Source organism: Triturus cristatus, chromosome 3_1, assembly GCF_964204655.1.
Source record: "Triturus cristatus chromosome 3_1, aTriCri1.1, whole genome shotgun sequence".
Classification (NCBI taxonomy): domain Eukaryota; kingdom Metazoa; phylum Chordata; class Amphibia; order Caudata; family Salamandridae; genus Triturus; species Triturus cristatus.
This window is the reverse complement of record NC_140583.1, coordinates 805,293,173-805,310,406: the sequence shown is the minus strand read 5'-3', so window position 1 is coordinate 805,310,406 and position 17,234 is coordinate 805,293,173. Positions and strand designations below refer to the sequence as shown.

General features: G+C 46.5%; 1 protein-coding gene across 1 annotated transcript in view; it reads right to left on the bottom strand.

Moving 5' to 3' along the window:
* USP40 (ubiquitin specific peptidase 40) overlaps positions 1-17,234 on the bottom strand; it is a 667,009-nt gene that overhangs the window by 467,255 nt on the left and 182,520 nt on the right. The window contains exon 13 of the mRNA XM_085646205.1: positions 5,245-5,326. Within this exon, the coding sequence (XP_085502331.1) occupies positions 5,245-5,326 (82 nt within the window). The remainder of the gene's footprint in view (positions 1-5,244; positions 5,327-17,234) is intronic.

Sequence of the window (17,234 nt, the reverse complement as noted above, 5' to 3'; positions counted from 1 at the left end):
ATAAACACAGGACACAACACCTCCCCACTTTTGGTTCTCTAAAAATGGCGAGCAACGCTTGATGATGTATGACAAGGGTGAAATGATATGCGTACAGAAACACATGGAAGTGTTCACACGCCCATACTACAGCTAAGCTTTCTTTCTCCGGTTGAGAATGAGTATATTCAGTATGAGATAGACTTCCGCTCACTTAGGCCACAGTGTTATGATATATTACTGTCCATTTCTAAAGCGCATGTTCATCAGAGGGTCTCTTGGCGCTAGGCAGCTGATCGGCCTTCCGCCCCACTTACTGGTAATCCTGTCTGAAAAGCCATGTCTTCAGGAATTTCCTAAATCTAATAAGATCAGAAGTGGACCTAAGTTCCATACTCGAGGGGCGATAACGGTGAATCTAAGCCCTCCGATCCTTTGTTGTTTACATGAGGGGATCACCAGAAAGTGAAGGCGGCTAGATCTTAGTGCTCTAGTAGGGCAGTGTTTTATGATTTGAGATTTCACAAATACGGGGTAATTCATATAGAGGGCCTTAAAAACCATACAACATTCTTTAAACATTGTTCTCTGTGCGACTGGCAGCCAATGAAGGTCCATGGTCACTTAGGAGATGTTGCCGTTTGGCCTTGTGGGAGTGGCTAGAGTCCTTCTGGAACTTTATGACTTCTATTTTCTCGTCTCTTTGTGATGAACTTAGTTTCTCTTTCATTTTGCAAACCGTTACCAAATTGTTTTCCTTCCCGCAGCCTTTCCATATTTGGCCGATAGCAGGACATTTTCTTCAAAGATTTCACTCGATAGGCCTCTGCTTTGTGTTTCTGCTTACATTTAATGCTCAATGCTGATTCGTTTTGGGTTGTTCCAGCCTCTATATCAGCAGCTTGTCAATCAGCACGTCTCCTCTGCTCTCGCAACCATGAGCACTTTCTCCAAACTGAGCGTTACTCTCAGCATGCTTCGCCAAAATGCATCAGAGAGGCAACCATCAATAACTCTAAGAAGCATGGCTTCTTCATCATTCAATTTTATTGAATTTGCAGAGTTTTATAAGCATACTACGTCTCTCAACAAACTCATCCATCGTCTCACCAGGTTGCTGTCTTTCTTGGTTGAAAATTTAACTTTCATAGTCATTTGGTGCTGGATTGAATTTGGTCTCCAACGTCTTCCTGATTTGATGGTAAGATATTTCACCAGCTTGTGATATTTTCTTTAATCACCTCTTTTACTCCCTCACATGCAAGTTTCTTTAAGTATTTGATGATCTTGTTGTCATCGGTTTCATCTAGCGTGTCAAAATTATCGAATGTTCCAATCCATACAGTCCATATGGTGTCAAGGTTGTGCTTATTTGGTGGTATCAAATGGAAGCGCCAGTTTCAGGAAAATGGCAGCATCATAGCCAGTTGTAAACCTCAATGAAGTGGACAGTAGGGCCCTCTCCAGCACGTTCTGCTGCCCGCTTGGACCGGCTCCATTCACTTCTAAGCCCCAGCTGCGTGCTTGCATCGGTGTTGTCGCAGCCAATCTGATGTTGCATTGCCTCTTTCATCTTTGGCGGTGAGAAGCTGCTTTGTCTGCTGTTCATGGTCATCACCATTCTCAAACCTCTGCATCATACCTGGTTTTCACTGCCTTTAGCGTTTCTTGGTGCCTGGAATGCTGCTGCTTTTGGTGGGCTTGTGCACCTGGCTATTGCGGCCTTCTGTGCTTCTCTGTACCTGGTTGTCACTGTCTTTAGCACTATCGTACTCTATGTATGCTGGCTCTGTTTTATGTTGAGGCACAGTCCTTCTCATTTCCTCCTTACCAGCAGGTTCCGGCTCGACTGACTGAACTTTCCAATGGGCCTTCATCTTCTTCAAAAGCCTTGTACTGGCTGGAGTGGTGCTTTGACTCCACATATGCCAACCGCCAACTGCTTCACTTCGACTGAGGTGCACCTGGCATGCATGAGCAGTTTGCTGGACCTGGGCAAACTTTCAGGGAGAACACTAGTTTCTTAGAGTTACAGATCCTCTACTTCATCGACAGATACAACGTCCTCCCCAGCACACTAGCATGCAAATGACCACGCCACACACGGAGCTCTGTAGTGCACATCTTTATTCTTCAGAGTGCAACTGTTAGCTGAATGCACTGCATTGCAAACTTTATTAACCACACCCAGCCACACATACGTAATACTTGTAAGGAGTCTGTCGAGGGCCACAAGAGTCTTCATGCACATAAATACAGGACACAACCCCATCCATAAATTATTCCTCCAGTAAGTCTTTATGTGACTGGTTTCCAGCAAAACTTAATGCTGCTAATGGTGACACTCCTGAAGGAGTGAGGATGGGGACCGCGGTGGAGATGGATACATGAAAATGTAAATTATTTTCTTGTCTGAATTATCTGTCTCCCTCCAACCCCAAATGCTTCCTTTGCAACACGTTTCTTCCTTCGCACCACGTTTCATATATATACCGCTACACAAGCGGACAGGAATTTAATTCGGCTCTTAACACTAACCAGCTTTAGCCTTTTGTATTCATATTTTAGTTATTGACTTCTCTTCTATATGAAACATTCTGTTATTGGTTTGTACTGTGCGCTAAAGGCCACAAGACAGTGTTATACAAAAGTCTATATTTAACTATTGACGCCCCAAGCATCTGCATGAAAGGGCAACCCATCCATTCAGCACCTCTACCCTGCCTTCTACCATGTCCTTCAATAGCCCACTTCAGCAGTTTATGTACACCTTCCGCAACCAATTGCCTACTCTAATTCTTTTTTGTTAGACCTGTCAGCCCTTTGGGTGGTCCCTCCTCATCATTATTTATTTTGTCCCACTTTTGCCTCAAACCCTGTTAGTATTTTTTCCTTTTTGGGAACCACCAGACTTTTTAGTATTGATGCAGATTCAGGGAGCCATTTTATCTACCCCTGGAACTTCTGTCTGAGGGCCTGGAGCACAAAATGGTGGCTACCCATTGTCACCTGTGATATCATTGGAACCTACCAGCACCTTCCAGAACATTCTGGAACCCTGTGACAGTTGGAGGCGGTTTAGAATGTTGGGAAGCTAAGTCAGAGTTGGCAGTTGGCACCTGACTGGTGAAGAGAGAGGAGCACAGAACTGAAGGAGGAAGGAGTGAGGCAACAGGGGTGGAAACTTGTGCCTGGAGTGGGGTCCAGAAACCCACCCTTGATACTAGTCCCTGCTGACTGAGCCCAGCCTGGAGCCCTGTGTGGGAGAAAGCAAGAAAAACCATCTTAAGGACCTGGACAGCAGGAACAGGCCTTAAAAGTAAAGAACAGCAAGTTCCTGACCTGGTTACTGGTAACTTCTTGAAGTCCAACGTCGTGAAGCCTGGAGACCTGGAGCCCGAGGTGGAGAAGCGGCGCTGACTGGAAAGCAGACGTCGTACCCGGAGCCGCCAGAGGTCGAGAGAGGGCGCCGACAGAGGTCGTGGAGAGTACCAGAGGTCGAGGAGGAAGTCACCCGAGGTCGAGTGAGCGGCGTCGACGGGGGAGTGAAGTCCGCCCTCCGGAGTCGCCGGAGACCGAGGTGAAGCGTGCCGGAGGTCGGGAGTGGAGATCGCACTCCGGAGTCGCCGGAACCTGAAGAGAATCGTGCCGGAGGTCGGGAGTGGAGATCGCACTCCGGAGTCGCCGGAACCTGAAGAGAATCGTGCCGGAGGTCGGGAGTGGAGGTCGCACTCCGGAGTCGCCGGAACCCGAGGAAAGGAGCACCGGAGGTCGGGAGTGGAGATCGCACTCCGGAGCCGCCGGAAGTCGACATAGAGCCAAGGCCGCCCGACGTCATCGAACCGGAGCCGCCCGACGTCATCGAACCGAGGCCGCCGACATCGAACCGGAACCGCCTCCCGGCGTCGACAAGAACTGTCATTGAGCCGAGGCCGCCGACATCGAACCGGAACCGCCTCACGGCGTCGACACGACCCCAGCGGCGTCGGAACTTCACAAAAAGGGCAGTAAGTGGAATAGAGGGCGCCTAAGGCCCTGTGGAGCCCTAAGAGACCATCCTAGGGGCTAGAGAGGTGCTAGAACCAGCTTGATAGTGCCAGGGGTGAGCTGAGACTAATACAGAGGGGTTGTGTAGTGTGGGAGAGCCAGATCTCTAGGTTCCTCCTTGATCTACCTCAGTTTAGGCCTCAGCCTTGTCAAAGCTAGGGAGTATACCCCTCAGGCCATCCAAATCTCTACAAGCTGGGATTGGGTCAAATCATCCCATAGTACCTCAGGAATGTGAACTGATTTTCAAGTGTCACTGTTGGCTTTTATTATTTATTGAGAGCACTGTATTTATTGTATTTATCCTATTTATTGCCTCACAGTATTTATTGCCTTACAGTATTTATTGTTTCACAGTATTTATGGTTGCACAGTATTTATTGTCTCGCAGTATTTATTGCCTCATAATATCTAATTGCCTGTTATGTAATGCACTTATATTTATGCCTTGATTATTTCTGATCTACCTTATTTATTGAATCGTTAAGATAGTATTTATTTGACCTACCCTTCTACAGGAAAAGCCTTGTGTACTGTGATTGTATTATTATTTATTTAATCAGCAACTAAGAGAAAAGAAGATAAAGAGATATATTTTCAGTATAATTTTTAAGGTGTAGTGTCGTTTTTGGAACGGATGCACGCATGGTTATTGTGTGGGTATGACGTATGCTTAGCACGGTGCCTGACCCCTGACCACTCGAGCCAAGCTACCACAGTGTATGTCCGGGAAAATCCCATTACCACCCTTCCGGTGTGGGAGTGGGGTTTTCTAACATTTTTGGTAGCTATTGCTCCTCTTTCCCTTTAGCGCTGGACTATTTCAGATCTACTTTCTCCTAATGTAGCCCCTCTTCAGGCTTTTTCATTCATTATTTCCTTTCAGTTCACCACTCTTGCTACACTAACATTTTATGCTCCCCTTTCCTCATCTTGTCCATTGCACTTTATTTAGCAGTTTCCCTTTTCTTCTTTTAAAACTCCCGCGCCACATTCGGGTTCTGCTCTCTCCTCCCCTTGGTTTCTCTAGTGACAGCTTTGTTTTTTTCCTTCTCAAATCAGTTCTAAGATATCTCCATCCCCAACCAACCACTCCCTCGCACCAGACTTTCTAATTCCAGTTTCTTCTACCTCTTTCCATGCATCAACCAACTGAGCATTTTTGTGTCAACTTTTTATGTGAACAAGACTAGGCAGCCACATAGATTTGTTGTGTACCTCTTAGCTTCAAGTTCCAGGTTGGCAGCATTCATCTCCTCCAGCAGGCGTTGAGGCACCCTGTATTGTGGATTCTGTCGAGCTGAAAACATAATAAGTCTGCTTACCATGGAGTCGGCACATGCTTAATTTGTTTTTCGTTTGTTTTTTTTACTTGGTAAAGAAAACCAAGAATGTTTTCAAACGAAAATCCTTTGGCACAGGTATTAACAGTAAGGTACGTATTTCAATTTGTTCAGTTTTTGGCAGATATACATTCAACAAGCTTCAAAAAGGGCTTTGTGGGGATAAGGAAAAGGATACACAAACAGAAAGTACATTAATTGTGATACCTATTCATGTAAATTTACAAATAGAACTAAAACATAATTGGAGACAGAGATTAAGCCTGAGCAAGCTCCAGAAGATGGGTCTTCAGTCCCGCTCTTAATCAACTTACATTGGGTTGAGATCCAGGGAAGTGCATTACAGTGACATGGACCATGCAGATGAAATGTGCAGAAGTTTGATGGTGCATAAAAGAGTTTAGGTACTGAGAGAAGGTGGAGATTAGCACAACACAAGGCTTGAGAGGGTGTGTCTCGCTGATTTCAGACCTACAGGCGCCGTGGTATTTATTTAACATTCTTATTGGGCGCACCAGCACCCGGAGGCATTTAAGTGCAAGGATAGCCTTGAACACCACAGAGGGAATTTTGAACTAGGCTATACAGATAGCAGCAGGTATAGAACAATTCGATGTGACAAGATGGGGAGGGAAATGTGGATATGTGTGAGGATTTAGTGTAAGAAAGACAGTATGAGAAAAAGAACTATGCACCCTCAGCAAATATATTTTGTTTAGAGAAACCAAAGAGGAAAATAACAGAAGAAAGACTGAAGGTGCGAAGCAAAAAGTCTAACTTAGGAGTTAACAGCTGACAACACCCTGTGTGTGGTTATGAGGTATTTGTTTCAGGGTCCTGGCACAGTCAGGTATTACTATATATTATGAAGTCTAGGTACTTGTTTAACTCGATCCCATACCACCATTACTATGGCACTACAAATGGTTAATCAATGTATTCCTTTTTGCAAACGATGCTCCTGAGTTAGCAATGTCGAGTAGCCAAGCCCTACTATCATATGGTAATGGTAAAAAACTCAGGAGAAACATACGAGAAAACGCGTGAGCACAACATCCCACCAGTGATATTAAGTCACAGAGGAGTAGGAGACTTATTTACAGGTACCTAAATAGAGACCTTAATAATAATTGAAAAAACTTAGAAAATCAAAGATGCTAGGAATGTTTTGGACCACGATACAACTCTAAATGTAACTGTAGTACTTATACAACAGATATGTTTATAATATTGCTCGTATGCCCTTATTATGTAATAGAGCTATTCTTGGGTCAAACAAAGAGCTTCAAGACTCTACATGATGCTCTTTCCTGCAGGCGTAGAGGAGGGGAAATCTTGGATCTTCACCTCCCCAGGAGAGGCCTAGTACTGGTTGGAAGGATGGAGCCTGGTGGATCAAGGGTGCAGTGGAACATCAACCATAAGTAGGGAGTGCAGCAGATTGCCACCCACATGTGTTTTGGACCCAGGGCTACTGTCCACATCACCAACCTCAGAAGAGACACAAACCGAGGTTAACACAGCTAAGACTTGAGAGTATACTCCAGGATCATATGCACACATGCCTGGAGGAATTGCCTGAAGCAAGAGAACTCTATCTATATCCAATTAGACCCCATACACTAATCACCCACAAAGGGGGAGAGTTTGGCATAATCATTACTATTAGTTGAATAGAAGTTAATGGGATAGGGGCAATAGACACCTCAAACACTGAGGGGGCGAGGAGTTCAAAACCCACTGCCCGAGGCAGGAGGAGTTAGGAAGGGAATCACAATGGCATCTTGGGAAGAAGTGGTGGAGAGGTGGACTACAACAAGGGAACTGGACTTGGGACAAAGAATACGACTGTTATGGCTGTGACACAAAAACAGGGACATGAATACCTGAATCTTAAGTTCTTAAACTGGAATGTTAATGGGCTGGGCCACAAGGTAAGGAGAGTGATGGTCAGGAGATTAGTGAATAGACATGAACCTGACCTGATCCTCCTGCAAGAGACCCTCTTGAGGTGCAATAGCTGTGCCGTTCCAGGGCAGGTACAAAGCGCTGGCCCACTCGGGGTTTACATCAGCCTCCAGGGGGTGGGGATTCTGGTTTAGAAGTCCCTTCCTATGTCTATTGCTCAAACATGGACGGATACAGAGGGGTATTATACAGCAATACTGGGGAAATGGAATGGTGAGACGATTATGGTGGTGTTGTAATATTTACCCCCAGGACAGCAATTGGCAGCCCTGGAGAGGATGAAGAAATGGGTATTACGGGCCCCGGAAGCACTGCTTTGAAGGGGGAGGGTGGGTAAGACTTAACCTGAGCATGCAAGCAGATCTGGATAGAATGACTGCAGCAGGTACCGGGGGGAGAGAGTATCACAGACCGAAGGACTCTGGGACAACTGTACTTGTGGAGGGCAACACACCCCGATAAGAAGAAAAAATGTTACATACCCTGTAAGCATCTGCTTGTGGCAAGAATTGCTGTTGATTCATATGCTGTGCACAATCCTGCCATTTAGTATTGGAGCCAGATGCGTGTAAGCCGTTTTTCTTCAAGAAAAGTCTTTCGAGTCACAAGGTACTGCGACTGCACCTCTTGCTGGTAACGCGCATGGTCCTCAACTACTGTTTTGATTGTTTTCACGCACGGTGGGTGAGGATGGAATGCGAAATGAAGCGCTGTATTGAGAGATGTCCAAGCAAAGAAAGAGGAAAGGGAAATAGAAAGGGGACTACAACAGCTAAAGGCTACAGGGAGGAGGGCGGGCACATGTGAATCTACAGCACTTAATGCCATGAACAGATGCTTTTTGGGTAAATAACATTTTCCATTAGAGGCATGTGTTGCTGTAGATACAAATGATGCGCATAGACTGTAAAGCAGTCCTCCTAAAAACCGCATTGGCTATCCTGTGGAAGTTGCAGTAGTTTGAAAAAGTGTACATAGAATTGCCTGGCCAACATTGGCTTGTCGGCGGGCTAGCACATCTTCACAATAATGCCTTGTACAAGTATGTGGTGTAGACCATGTAGCTGCTTTACAGATGTCAGCTTTAGGAATGTTCCTCACCAAGGCCACAGACTCCTTTTTTTTTCAAGAGTGGAGTGGGCTCTAGGAGGAATTTAACAACCCATCCTGCAATGCCTCATTTAGATAGGGCTTTCCCTTTGTGGCATTTGGAAAAAGCAAGAAAAAGTGGTTTTGTTTTCCTTAAGGATTTAACATCTAAGGTATGAAAAGCCCGTTCCACAACTAAGTGAGGTTGAGAAGGAAAAAATACAGGAAGTTCAATGGATTGTTTGAGGTGGAACTATGAGAACACATTTGGGAGAAACTTGGGATTGGGGGGTGGAGGGACAATCCTATCTCTGAGCATTTGGAAGAAAGGTTCTTGCAAGGTTACTGCCAGAAGCTCACTGATACACCGGATTGAAGTGATGGCATCCATATATGCTACGTTCCAAGAGGGAAACTAGAGGGGGCAGGAGTGGAGGGGTTTGAACACAGGCCCCAGTAGCCTGGTTAGTATAATGTTAAGGTTCCATGTCAGGGCTAGTGGGACCAGAGGAGGAATGACTCTTAAGAACTTCCATAAAGGCTTCAATGAAGGAATTCTAAAGAGGGAAACATGTTTCCTGTTCTGAAGGTTAGCGGCTACAGCAGCCAGGTGTAGTCAAATGGATGTGAAAGCTAAAGCACAAGTTTCCAAGTGAAGCAGGAAGCATACAATCTCTTGTACATCGACTGCTAAGGGGTCAATATGTTTGGAACGACAAAAGTCGACTAATCTTTTCCACTTTGCAGCATAGCAGGCATGAGTAGTATACCTACGAGCCTCTTTAGGAATATTTGTGCATTCGGGCAGGATTAAGGTACCCAAATTCTAGGACTTCAGGAGCCAGATCGCAAAGAATGAGAGACCTGGGGTCCGGGTGCCTTATTCCTCCATGGTTCTGCTTGAGAAGGTTCAGCCTGCTGGAGAGTATCTTGTGCGGAACCACTGAGAGTTTGAGGAGGGAGGTGAGGTGTGCCCAGGTGGGAGCCACCAGAATGAGGGTGAGATGTCTGTCGAAGACTCCAAACCAAACATAGAAGTAACGGGAGAGGGAAAGCGTAAGCAAATATCCCTGATCAACTCATCCATAGTGCATTGCCCCTGGACTGTGGGAACCTGGAGGCAAAGTTTGGGCATACCAGAGATAGTCCCCAATGTTGGCAGTATTGGAGGAATATTTGCGAGTGGAGGTTCCACTTGTAAACTTGTTGGCTCATCCTGTTGAGGCGGTTGGCAAAGTTATTGTCCACTCCTGGCAAGTATTTAGCTAACAGATGGATCTTGTGTCAGGCGGCCCACCTCCAAACGCTTTGGGCTAAGTGAGAAAGCGGAGGGAATCTGGTGCCCCTTGCTTTTGAAGATAATATATGGCTGTCATGTTATTCGGTTTGATGAGGACTACCTTGCCAATCAGGTGGGGAAGGAAAGCTTTTAATGCAAAGTGAACAGCTAGTAGTTCCAGGTAATTGATGTGGAGACCATGGTGACTGGGTTCCCACTGGCCTTGGGCAGTCAAGTCCTGTAAGGGCACGCCCCATCCTGTAAGGGAGGCATCTGTTGTGATGATTCCCTGCAGAGGTGGGTCAAGAAAAGGCCGTCCCTGAAACAGGTTTTTGGAGTTCCAACACTGCAGAGAGCAACAATTGCAGAGAGCTAGATCATCCCAATTACCCTCTGCTTGAGCTCACTTGTGTGCTAAGCACTCCTGCAATGGATGCAGGTGTAAACTGGCATGGGGTACTTTGGCAATACAGGAGGCCATCATGCGAAGGAGGCGCATGACTGCCCTGGTCGTGACTTGTTGGTCTGGTTGAAAAAGAGGAATGGGTGTCTGATAAGATAGTATCCTATGCAGCATTTGGAAAGTTGGATCTGGAGGGGTCGGAGGTGGTATTTTGAGGCGCTGATAGTAAAACTTTATTTGTAAAGTAGGAGGATGGCGACCTGGGTGTTTTAGCAGCATTGCTGACAGGTTGTACTCTGATGAGCCAGTCGTCCAGATATTAGGGGAAGACGTGGACGCCCAGTCTCCGCAGGTAAGCGGCGAACACTGCAATGCACTTACTTGGTGAACATCCTGGGTGCAGTGGTGACTCCGAAGGGGACACCTTAAATTTGTAATGTCGTCCACGGACTACAAATCTGTGGTAGCAGCACTGTGCCGGATGGATTGGAATGTGGAAATAGGCGTCCTTGAGATCAAGTGTCGGCATGAAGTCGTCTTTTTGTAGTAGTGAGATGACATCCTGAAGAGTAACCATGTGAAAGTGCTTTAGGAGAATGTATGCGTTTAGGGGCCTGAGGTCCAAAATTGGACTGAGGGACCCATCCTTTTTGAGGATCAGAAGTATAGCGGGTATACTCCTGCACCCTGTTGATGGACAGGTTCTATGGCTCCTCTGTGAAGGAGCGCTTGGACCTCTTTCCCTAAGTAGCCTTCGGTGTTTTGGGGAGAGTTTGTGTTTGTGAGGTGCAATGTTGGGAGGTGTGGAAGTGAGCTACAGACAATAACCATGCTGGATAATATCCAACGTCTACTGGTTGGAGGTGACGTTCCGCCAAGCGGGTAAGAAGCTTTGGAGACCGCCCCTGACAGGTGCTACATGACTGGGGGGTAAGGAGAGTTAAGTTAGAGTTTTTCGGTGGTGGAAGCTCCTTTGGAGAACCACCCGTACATCTGCCTCTGATGCCGTTATCCCTGTAGGAATCTCTAAAGTAACCACTAGAAAAGGACCGCTGTGCCTGCAGACAGTGGTAGGTTGTGGTGGTTTCTGGGGTGGTGGGCTTGGAGCCTCCATGAAAGAGAGTTCGTTGAAAGGAGCCGCGATTAACTGGTATTTGAAGGGTGGCCACTGCGTTCGCTATCTTCGTATCCTTTTTTTTTTTTTTTTCCAGCATCTGGTCATCTTGGGTCCCGAACAGATGCTAAACATCCAACTGCATGTTGAGTAGACTTTGTTAGACCTCCAGCTTAAAAGCAGAGATACAGAGCCAGGCATGCCATATACAGAAGGCCATTGGAGTTAATTTCCCTCCCAGCAGTACCCGCGGCATCTAGAGCACAGCATATGGTGGTATTAGAGATCTGCTTCCTCTCAGCAACTATCTCGTAGCCCTGTTTCCTATGCTCCTCTGGGAGATGTTGGAGGAGCGCCTCCATCTCATCCCAGAGAGCCCAGTCATACCTAGAGAGGGGGCCAACAGAACTGGCAATCAGCAAGTGGTTGGCTGACTCTGCAGCCACCCTTTTTTATGCTACAGCGATGTGTTCACTCTCCTTGTCTGTTGGAGGAGCATCACAAATAACTTGAGAATTAGCCTTCTTACGGGCAGTAACAACCAGGGAGTCGGGTGGAAGTTGTCACCGTATGTACAATGGATCAGTATGGGAAGCCTTATACTTCTTGCCCACCCAGGGCGTGATGATGCTGCCATGGACGGGGTTCTGAAAAATATCAGGGATGTGAGTGACTATGCCACTGAGCATGGGGAGGTATTGATTGGAGCGGTGAGTGGAGGAAAGGGATTAGAAAAGGAAGTCTTCCTCCAAAGTCTCAGTATAGAAATCTACCTTATGGAAAGAGGTAGCCATACCAATCAGCTCGTGGTACGAGGTGGAATCCTCTGGGGGGGGCGAGGGGGGAGGTTGGTGCTCCCCGGTGGGTCAGCATCTTAGTAATCCCAAGGAACTCCCGGTGGAGGTGTATAGAACGTATCCTCTCTCCCCTGTGTCTGAGTGAGAAGACTCCTGAGGTGTGTAAGGATGAAGGTCGCCGGGGAGGTGGGTGGGGAAGGTAAGCACTGAGAAGAAGTGGTGAGGTGGAGAAAAGGGCAAAGGGCTTGAAGACTTGTCTGCCTTTTTGCGCTGCTTGGGAGGAGATGGTAAGTCCAAAACTTCCTTCAAGGACAGCTGATGCTTGAAGGGTTGTGCACCAGGCCCCGCAAGGTGGACTAGGATTCGGCCGGCATGAGGGCGAATGACCAGATGTTTTTGTCTTGCTTCGAACTCCTCTTGCAACTTATGGAGGATCGGTTTAACAGAGCCTGAGCCGAGGCCGGTCCTCGATGTCAGCGCTGAAGTTCTCGGTTCTAAGGCTGATTTTGATGCGAAGGGGTCAGCTCCAGTGGGTGGGTCAGGGCAGAGATGGACATGCTCAGCACCAATGAGCCAAAGCTGGGCATTACATCCGAAGTTGGTGGTGGTCGGTGGCGACCATGGCCCGAAGATAGTGGGGGCCCGGCAGTCGGTCTCTGAGGCTCCAGAGCGGCAGGACAATCTTTAAGCTGGGCCTGCTCGGGAGGGGGAGGAAAGTCTGCACTCGCAGCAGGTTGCACCGGGAGAAAGTCTCACACATCTGGGCCAAACACTAGATAGCAGGATTATGCCCATCATGTGGATCTACAGTTACACAAGCCTCAAACTCATGCATCTACCAATCCACAGGTATAGTAGAGACTAGATTATTTCTTGATACCCCAGATACAAGGGCACCGATACTGTAATACTTCTCACCTACCCCGAGGCATCTCAGACCACTCCCCATTGTACACCAGACTGCCAACACACATTAAGGTAAATAGGCCACCATGGCTACTTTAACCCTGGTCGATTAAAAGCTAGGAATTTAAGAAACACCTCATACAAATCACAGAGAATTACTTAGCAGAGAACACAGGATCAGCAGAGTCTGAAACAATGGTGTGCGAGGCATATAAAACGGTAATATGATGTTATCTCATAGCCAAGATCTCTGGGAAACGTCAAGAGGCTGCCAAGTTAGTGGGAGACACAGAGCATCACCTGATTCAATGGGAGGGGGAATATCTAAATATCCCTACACTTACACCAGTGCACAAATAGCATTGGCACAGGAAGAACACAGAGACCTGGAGGAAAAGGAGGGGCGAAAAGGACTCCCGGCCTCTCAGCATAGGCTTTATGAGGTGGGCAATAAGGCAGGGAAATTACTTGCCTCGCTGGCTCACTGTGAGGAGGGCCAACAGTGGATATGGGAAATTAAATCAGAGACTGGACAGACTATTGATGCCATCCCTGAGATAGTACAAATATTCGCAAATCATCTGAAAATTCTATCTCACCCTCACCAAAACTACACAGAGGAGGAACTGGGGGTTTTGTGGGAGATAGAGTAGGTGACATTTTGATTAATCTGGACCAATCTGAGATTATGCCACACAGAGCCACACAACAATCTTCGGCACCGATAAGGCATACTTGAGCGAAGTAGAACCCCTCCAGTAGAATCTCCCTAGATGCCAAAAAGGCATTTGATTCGCTCAAGTGGCCCTACCTGATGTTGGTGCTCAGAAAAATGGGCTTAAGACCACAGTTTACTGCATGGGTCCAGCTACTATATACAGCACCACTGGCTAGAGTGCGAGTTGATGAGGCACTGTCACAGGCATTTCGGTTGTGAAGGGGAACTAGACAGGGATGCCCAATATCTCTCCTGCTATTTACCCTAGCTGTCGAGCCCTTAGCAGAATCGATGAGGAAAGCTGTACTACCAAGGGGAACGAGATGGGACTCTGGTTGGGAAAACATGATCTCCCTTTACGTGGACAACATGTCACTGTATGTGGCGGATCCCAAGCACTCCATCAGAGAACTGGAAATGTTAAATATTTGCAATAGACTCTGGGATTAACATGAACTGGCACAAGTCGGTGGCATATTCACCCACGGGTTGATGTTCCCCGGAAGACTAGGGATGCCCGCTGCAGTGGTTAATTCGGGTTTCAAGTATCTGGGTATTTTTATAACCAGGGTCCCCAAAGGCTTCATACATCACAATGTGAAGCAGCTCCTTACCCAATACAAAACAGATGTGACCCAGTGGGGGACGATGTCACTATCCTTGTTTGGAAGGGCGGCATTCTATAAAATGATATTTCAGCCTTCATTTCATTATGTCCAACAAAACATGACGTAAAGGGCGCACAGGTTTAATTTATTGCAAGCAGTGCAGAAGGTCTTTTGCGGGAAGAGCGCCCCCCTAGGATCACATTGCCCACCCTAATGCATGTTCCTTATGAGGGAGGTAACACCCTGCTCAATCTTAAACTGTACTACAGGGCAGCAGAACGAACGGTGAATGACGACTGAGAATTCGCCAGGCAGCAAGATCCGTCCATCATGGTAGATAGAATATTACCTCAACGAGGATAGGAGGGCCTTCTATAGCCAGGATAACGCACACAGACATCAGAACCCCACAGCGACAGTGGTCCAGATATGGAAAGGTGCGATGAGGGCAATGGGTTGGAAGGGGGAAGTTACCCTGGAAACTCCCTAATGTGACTCAAACGAATTAATGGACCTAAAAAGACAGGAAGGTTTCAGACACTAGGATCGGATAGGTATATCTAAAATAGGAGACGTCAGGGTGGCACAGGGCATGCTATTGTTTGAGCAACTTCAGGTGCTGTATGAGTTGGCGGATTACCAAAACCTGAAATACATTCAGGTAAAACATGCCGGACGGGATACGCCACACAAAGGGAAGAAATGGCTGATGAAATCGGCATGCAATTTCATAAATTTATACAACAATGATTCAGAACTGCTTCCAAGCCCTTGACAGGTTACAAGGCAGGTGGGAACAGGCCAAGGGGGGAACTGAGGAGTCAGATTGGGAAGAAGCATACAAATACCCCTAGAGAGGTCGTAATTAGAGCAGGGTTCTACCCAATACAACTCAAGATACTCCGTTGTGCTTATTACACGCAGACCAGATTGTGCAGAATAGGCAAACCCCCGAATGATCGGTGCTTAAGTGGGACCCAGATTCACAATGTGGGAATATCCGAGATTTTTCTGGCAGGGCATACTTGGATACCCGGAGTGGGTGGCAGGACAGCCAGCCGTTTTATCTAACAGCGCAGGTAATATGTGCAAGCAATAGGTCATGGAATATAGGGAGAGCAGACAATACCCCAGTACTACCTTCTGTTTTGTAATATAGAATTAATGGTGGCCAGAAGGGACATTTCACAATTGTGGGGAAACAGGACTGTACTCCATACAACTCAGTATGCCTGGAACATGGATTGGTGCATGTTAGTAGAAGAAACTGCATACCAAGCATGTGGGTGACCAAGGAAATTTGACAAAATATAGGGCTCATGGAAGGAAGCATGGGCTCTAGAGATATGTAAGGCCTTACAATGCTGCTGGAGGGGCCAGGCATACTACACCACATACTCAGCCTATGCCGGAAGGGTCCTGATATGGATTCGAGTGAGTGTACCCTTCTAACTAGTTGGCAAATTTTTGGACTCGGAGGACAGATACGTAGTTTGGTGGGTAAGCCTGGCGGGCAGGGATCGAACCATAATCATTATCTATGCCTCAAACACAGATCAAAGTCCCGTCCTGTCAAAACCATTGGCACCACACTTAACTCATTCCTTCATAATTGGCGTGGTTGGGGGGGGGAGCTTTAACTGCATAGCAGATACACAGAGGGACCGATCACACCCTCCGCTTCACTACTTTCAGACTATTCGCACGGCTCACGCATTTGCGGACTGGCACCATCACTGGGGGCTCATCGACTCCTGGAGATGGCTGCACCAACAAGAGCGGGATTATTCCTTTTTCGCAGGTCTTCATGAGGTCTGCGTCCATCTTGACGCATTGCTCAGTACCCCGGACATCCATAGCTTAGTATATACAGTGGAATATCTAGCCCGCACTTTATCAAAACCATAACCCTGTTCTACGCCTAAAGTGGCCCCAAACTAGCCCCTCTATCCCTACCTAGAGGCTAAAACCGAAGTCCTTAGAGGACCAGGTGTTTTGTGAAACGATTAGAGATAAAATACATTTCATTCATATCAGATCTATTTAAATGCTACCCCAAAAAAGAACTTGCATTCCTCAGCAAAGGATTACTAGATACTAACCTAGACAACCCTGCAGACAGTGCGTTGCTGGACTTACTAACATCTGCAACCAAAATAGTCCTCCCCAACTGGAAAAAAACACACAAAGCTTCCTTTAATAGCTGGGTCTCATACATTAGAGGCGAAGAAGATACCTCCCTCCAACACTCACCATGGAAGATTCCCTCTAAACCCATTTGGGATACCCTGGACAACTACTTTGCATCCAACAAACTACCCTAGACACTCGTATGTAGCCCTCCTTCACTCCCAAAAATTACCATCGACCACCCTTACTCACCTCATGTTTAATACCACAGACATAGCTCTCTTCTCTTGCCCTCAACAAATAACGCAGAGGTTCAACTGCACTAAAACCTAGGCGCAAAACCGAGTTCAGTGCCCTCCAGAATATACAGATCTTTTATACAACAATCTGGCTTAACTTATTCTAGACATGAAAGGCTCTGCTTAATTATAACTCAACATATTAAGCTCTAATATACTGTCCTTGTTACCAATGGGCATCTCTATCGGTCACATCAATAGCCTAGTTCCAACTACAATCAAGTATTCTTCATTGACCCACTGCTGTCTCTACGGTTTTTGATATGTACCAGACAAAGAAATTTCCCATACTATGCTAGGCCATCTCTCAGAACTGTATCTGTATATTCCTCCCTCCCTCCCAAACTGCTTTTACCCCTTCTTTTCGTTTCACTTTGTAGAAGCTTTTGCTTTCTGTATATGAAATGTTATATTATGATCATATGATTCACTGTAGTCTCTTATGTTTTAGCTTATCATTATGATATGTTTTGTTTTAGTTTTTTTATGGGTTGCGTTGAATCTATGTTTGTAGTTTTATTTCTCATGCAAAATCAATAAAGTCCTTTGAAATG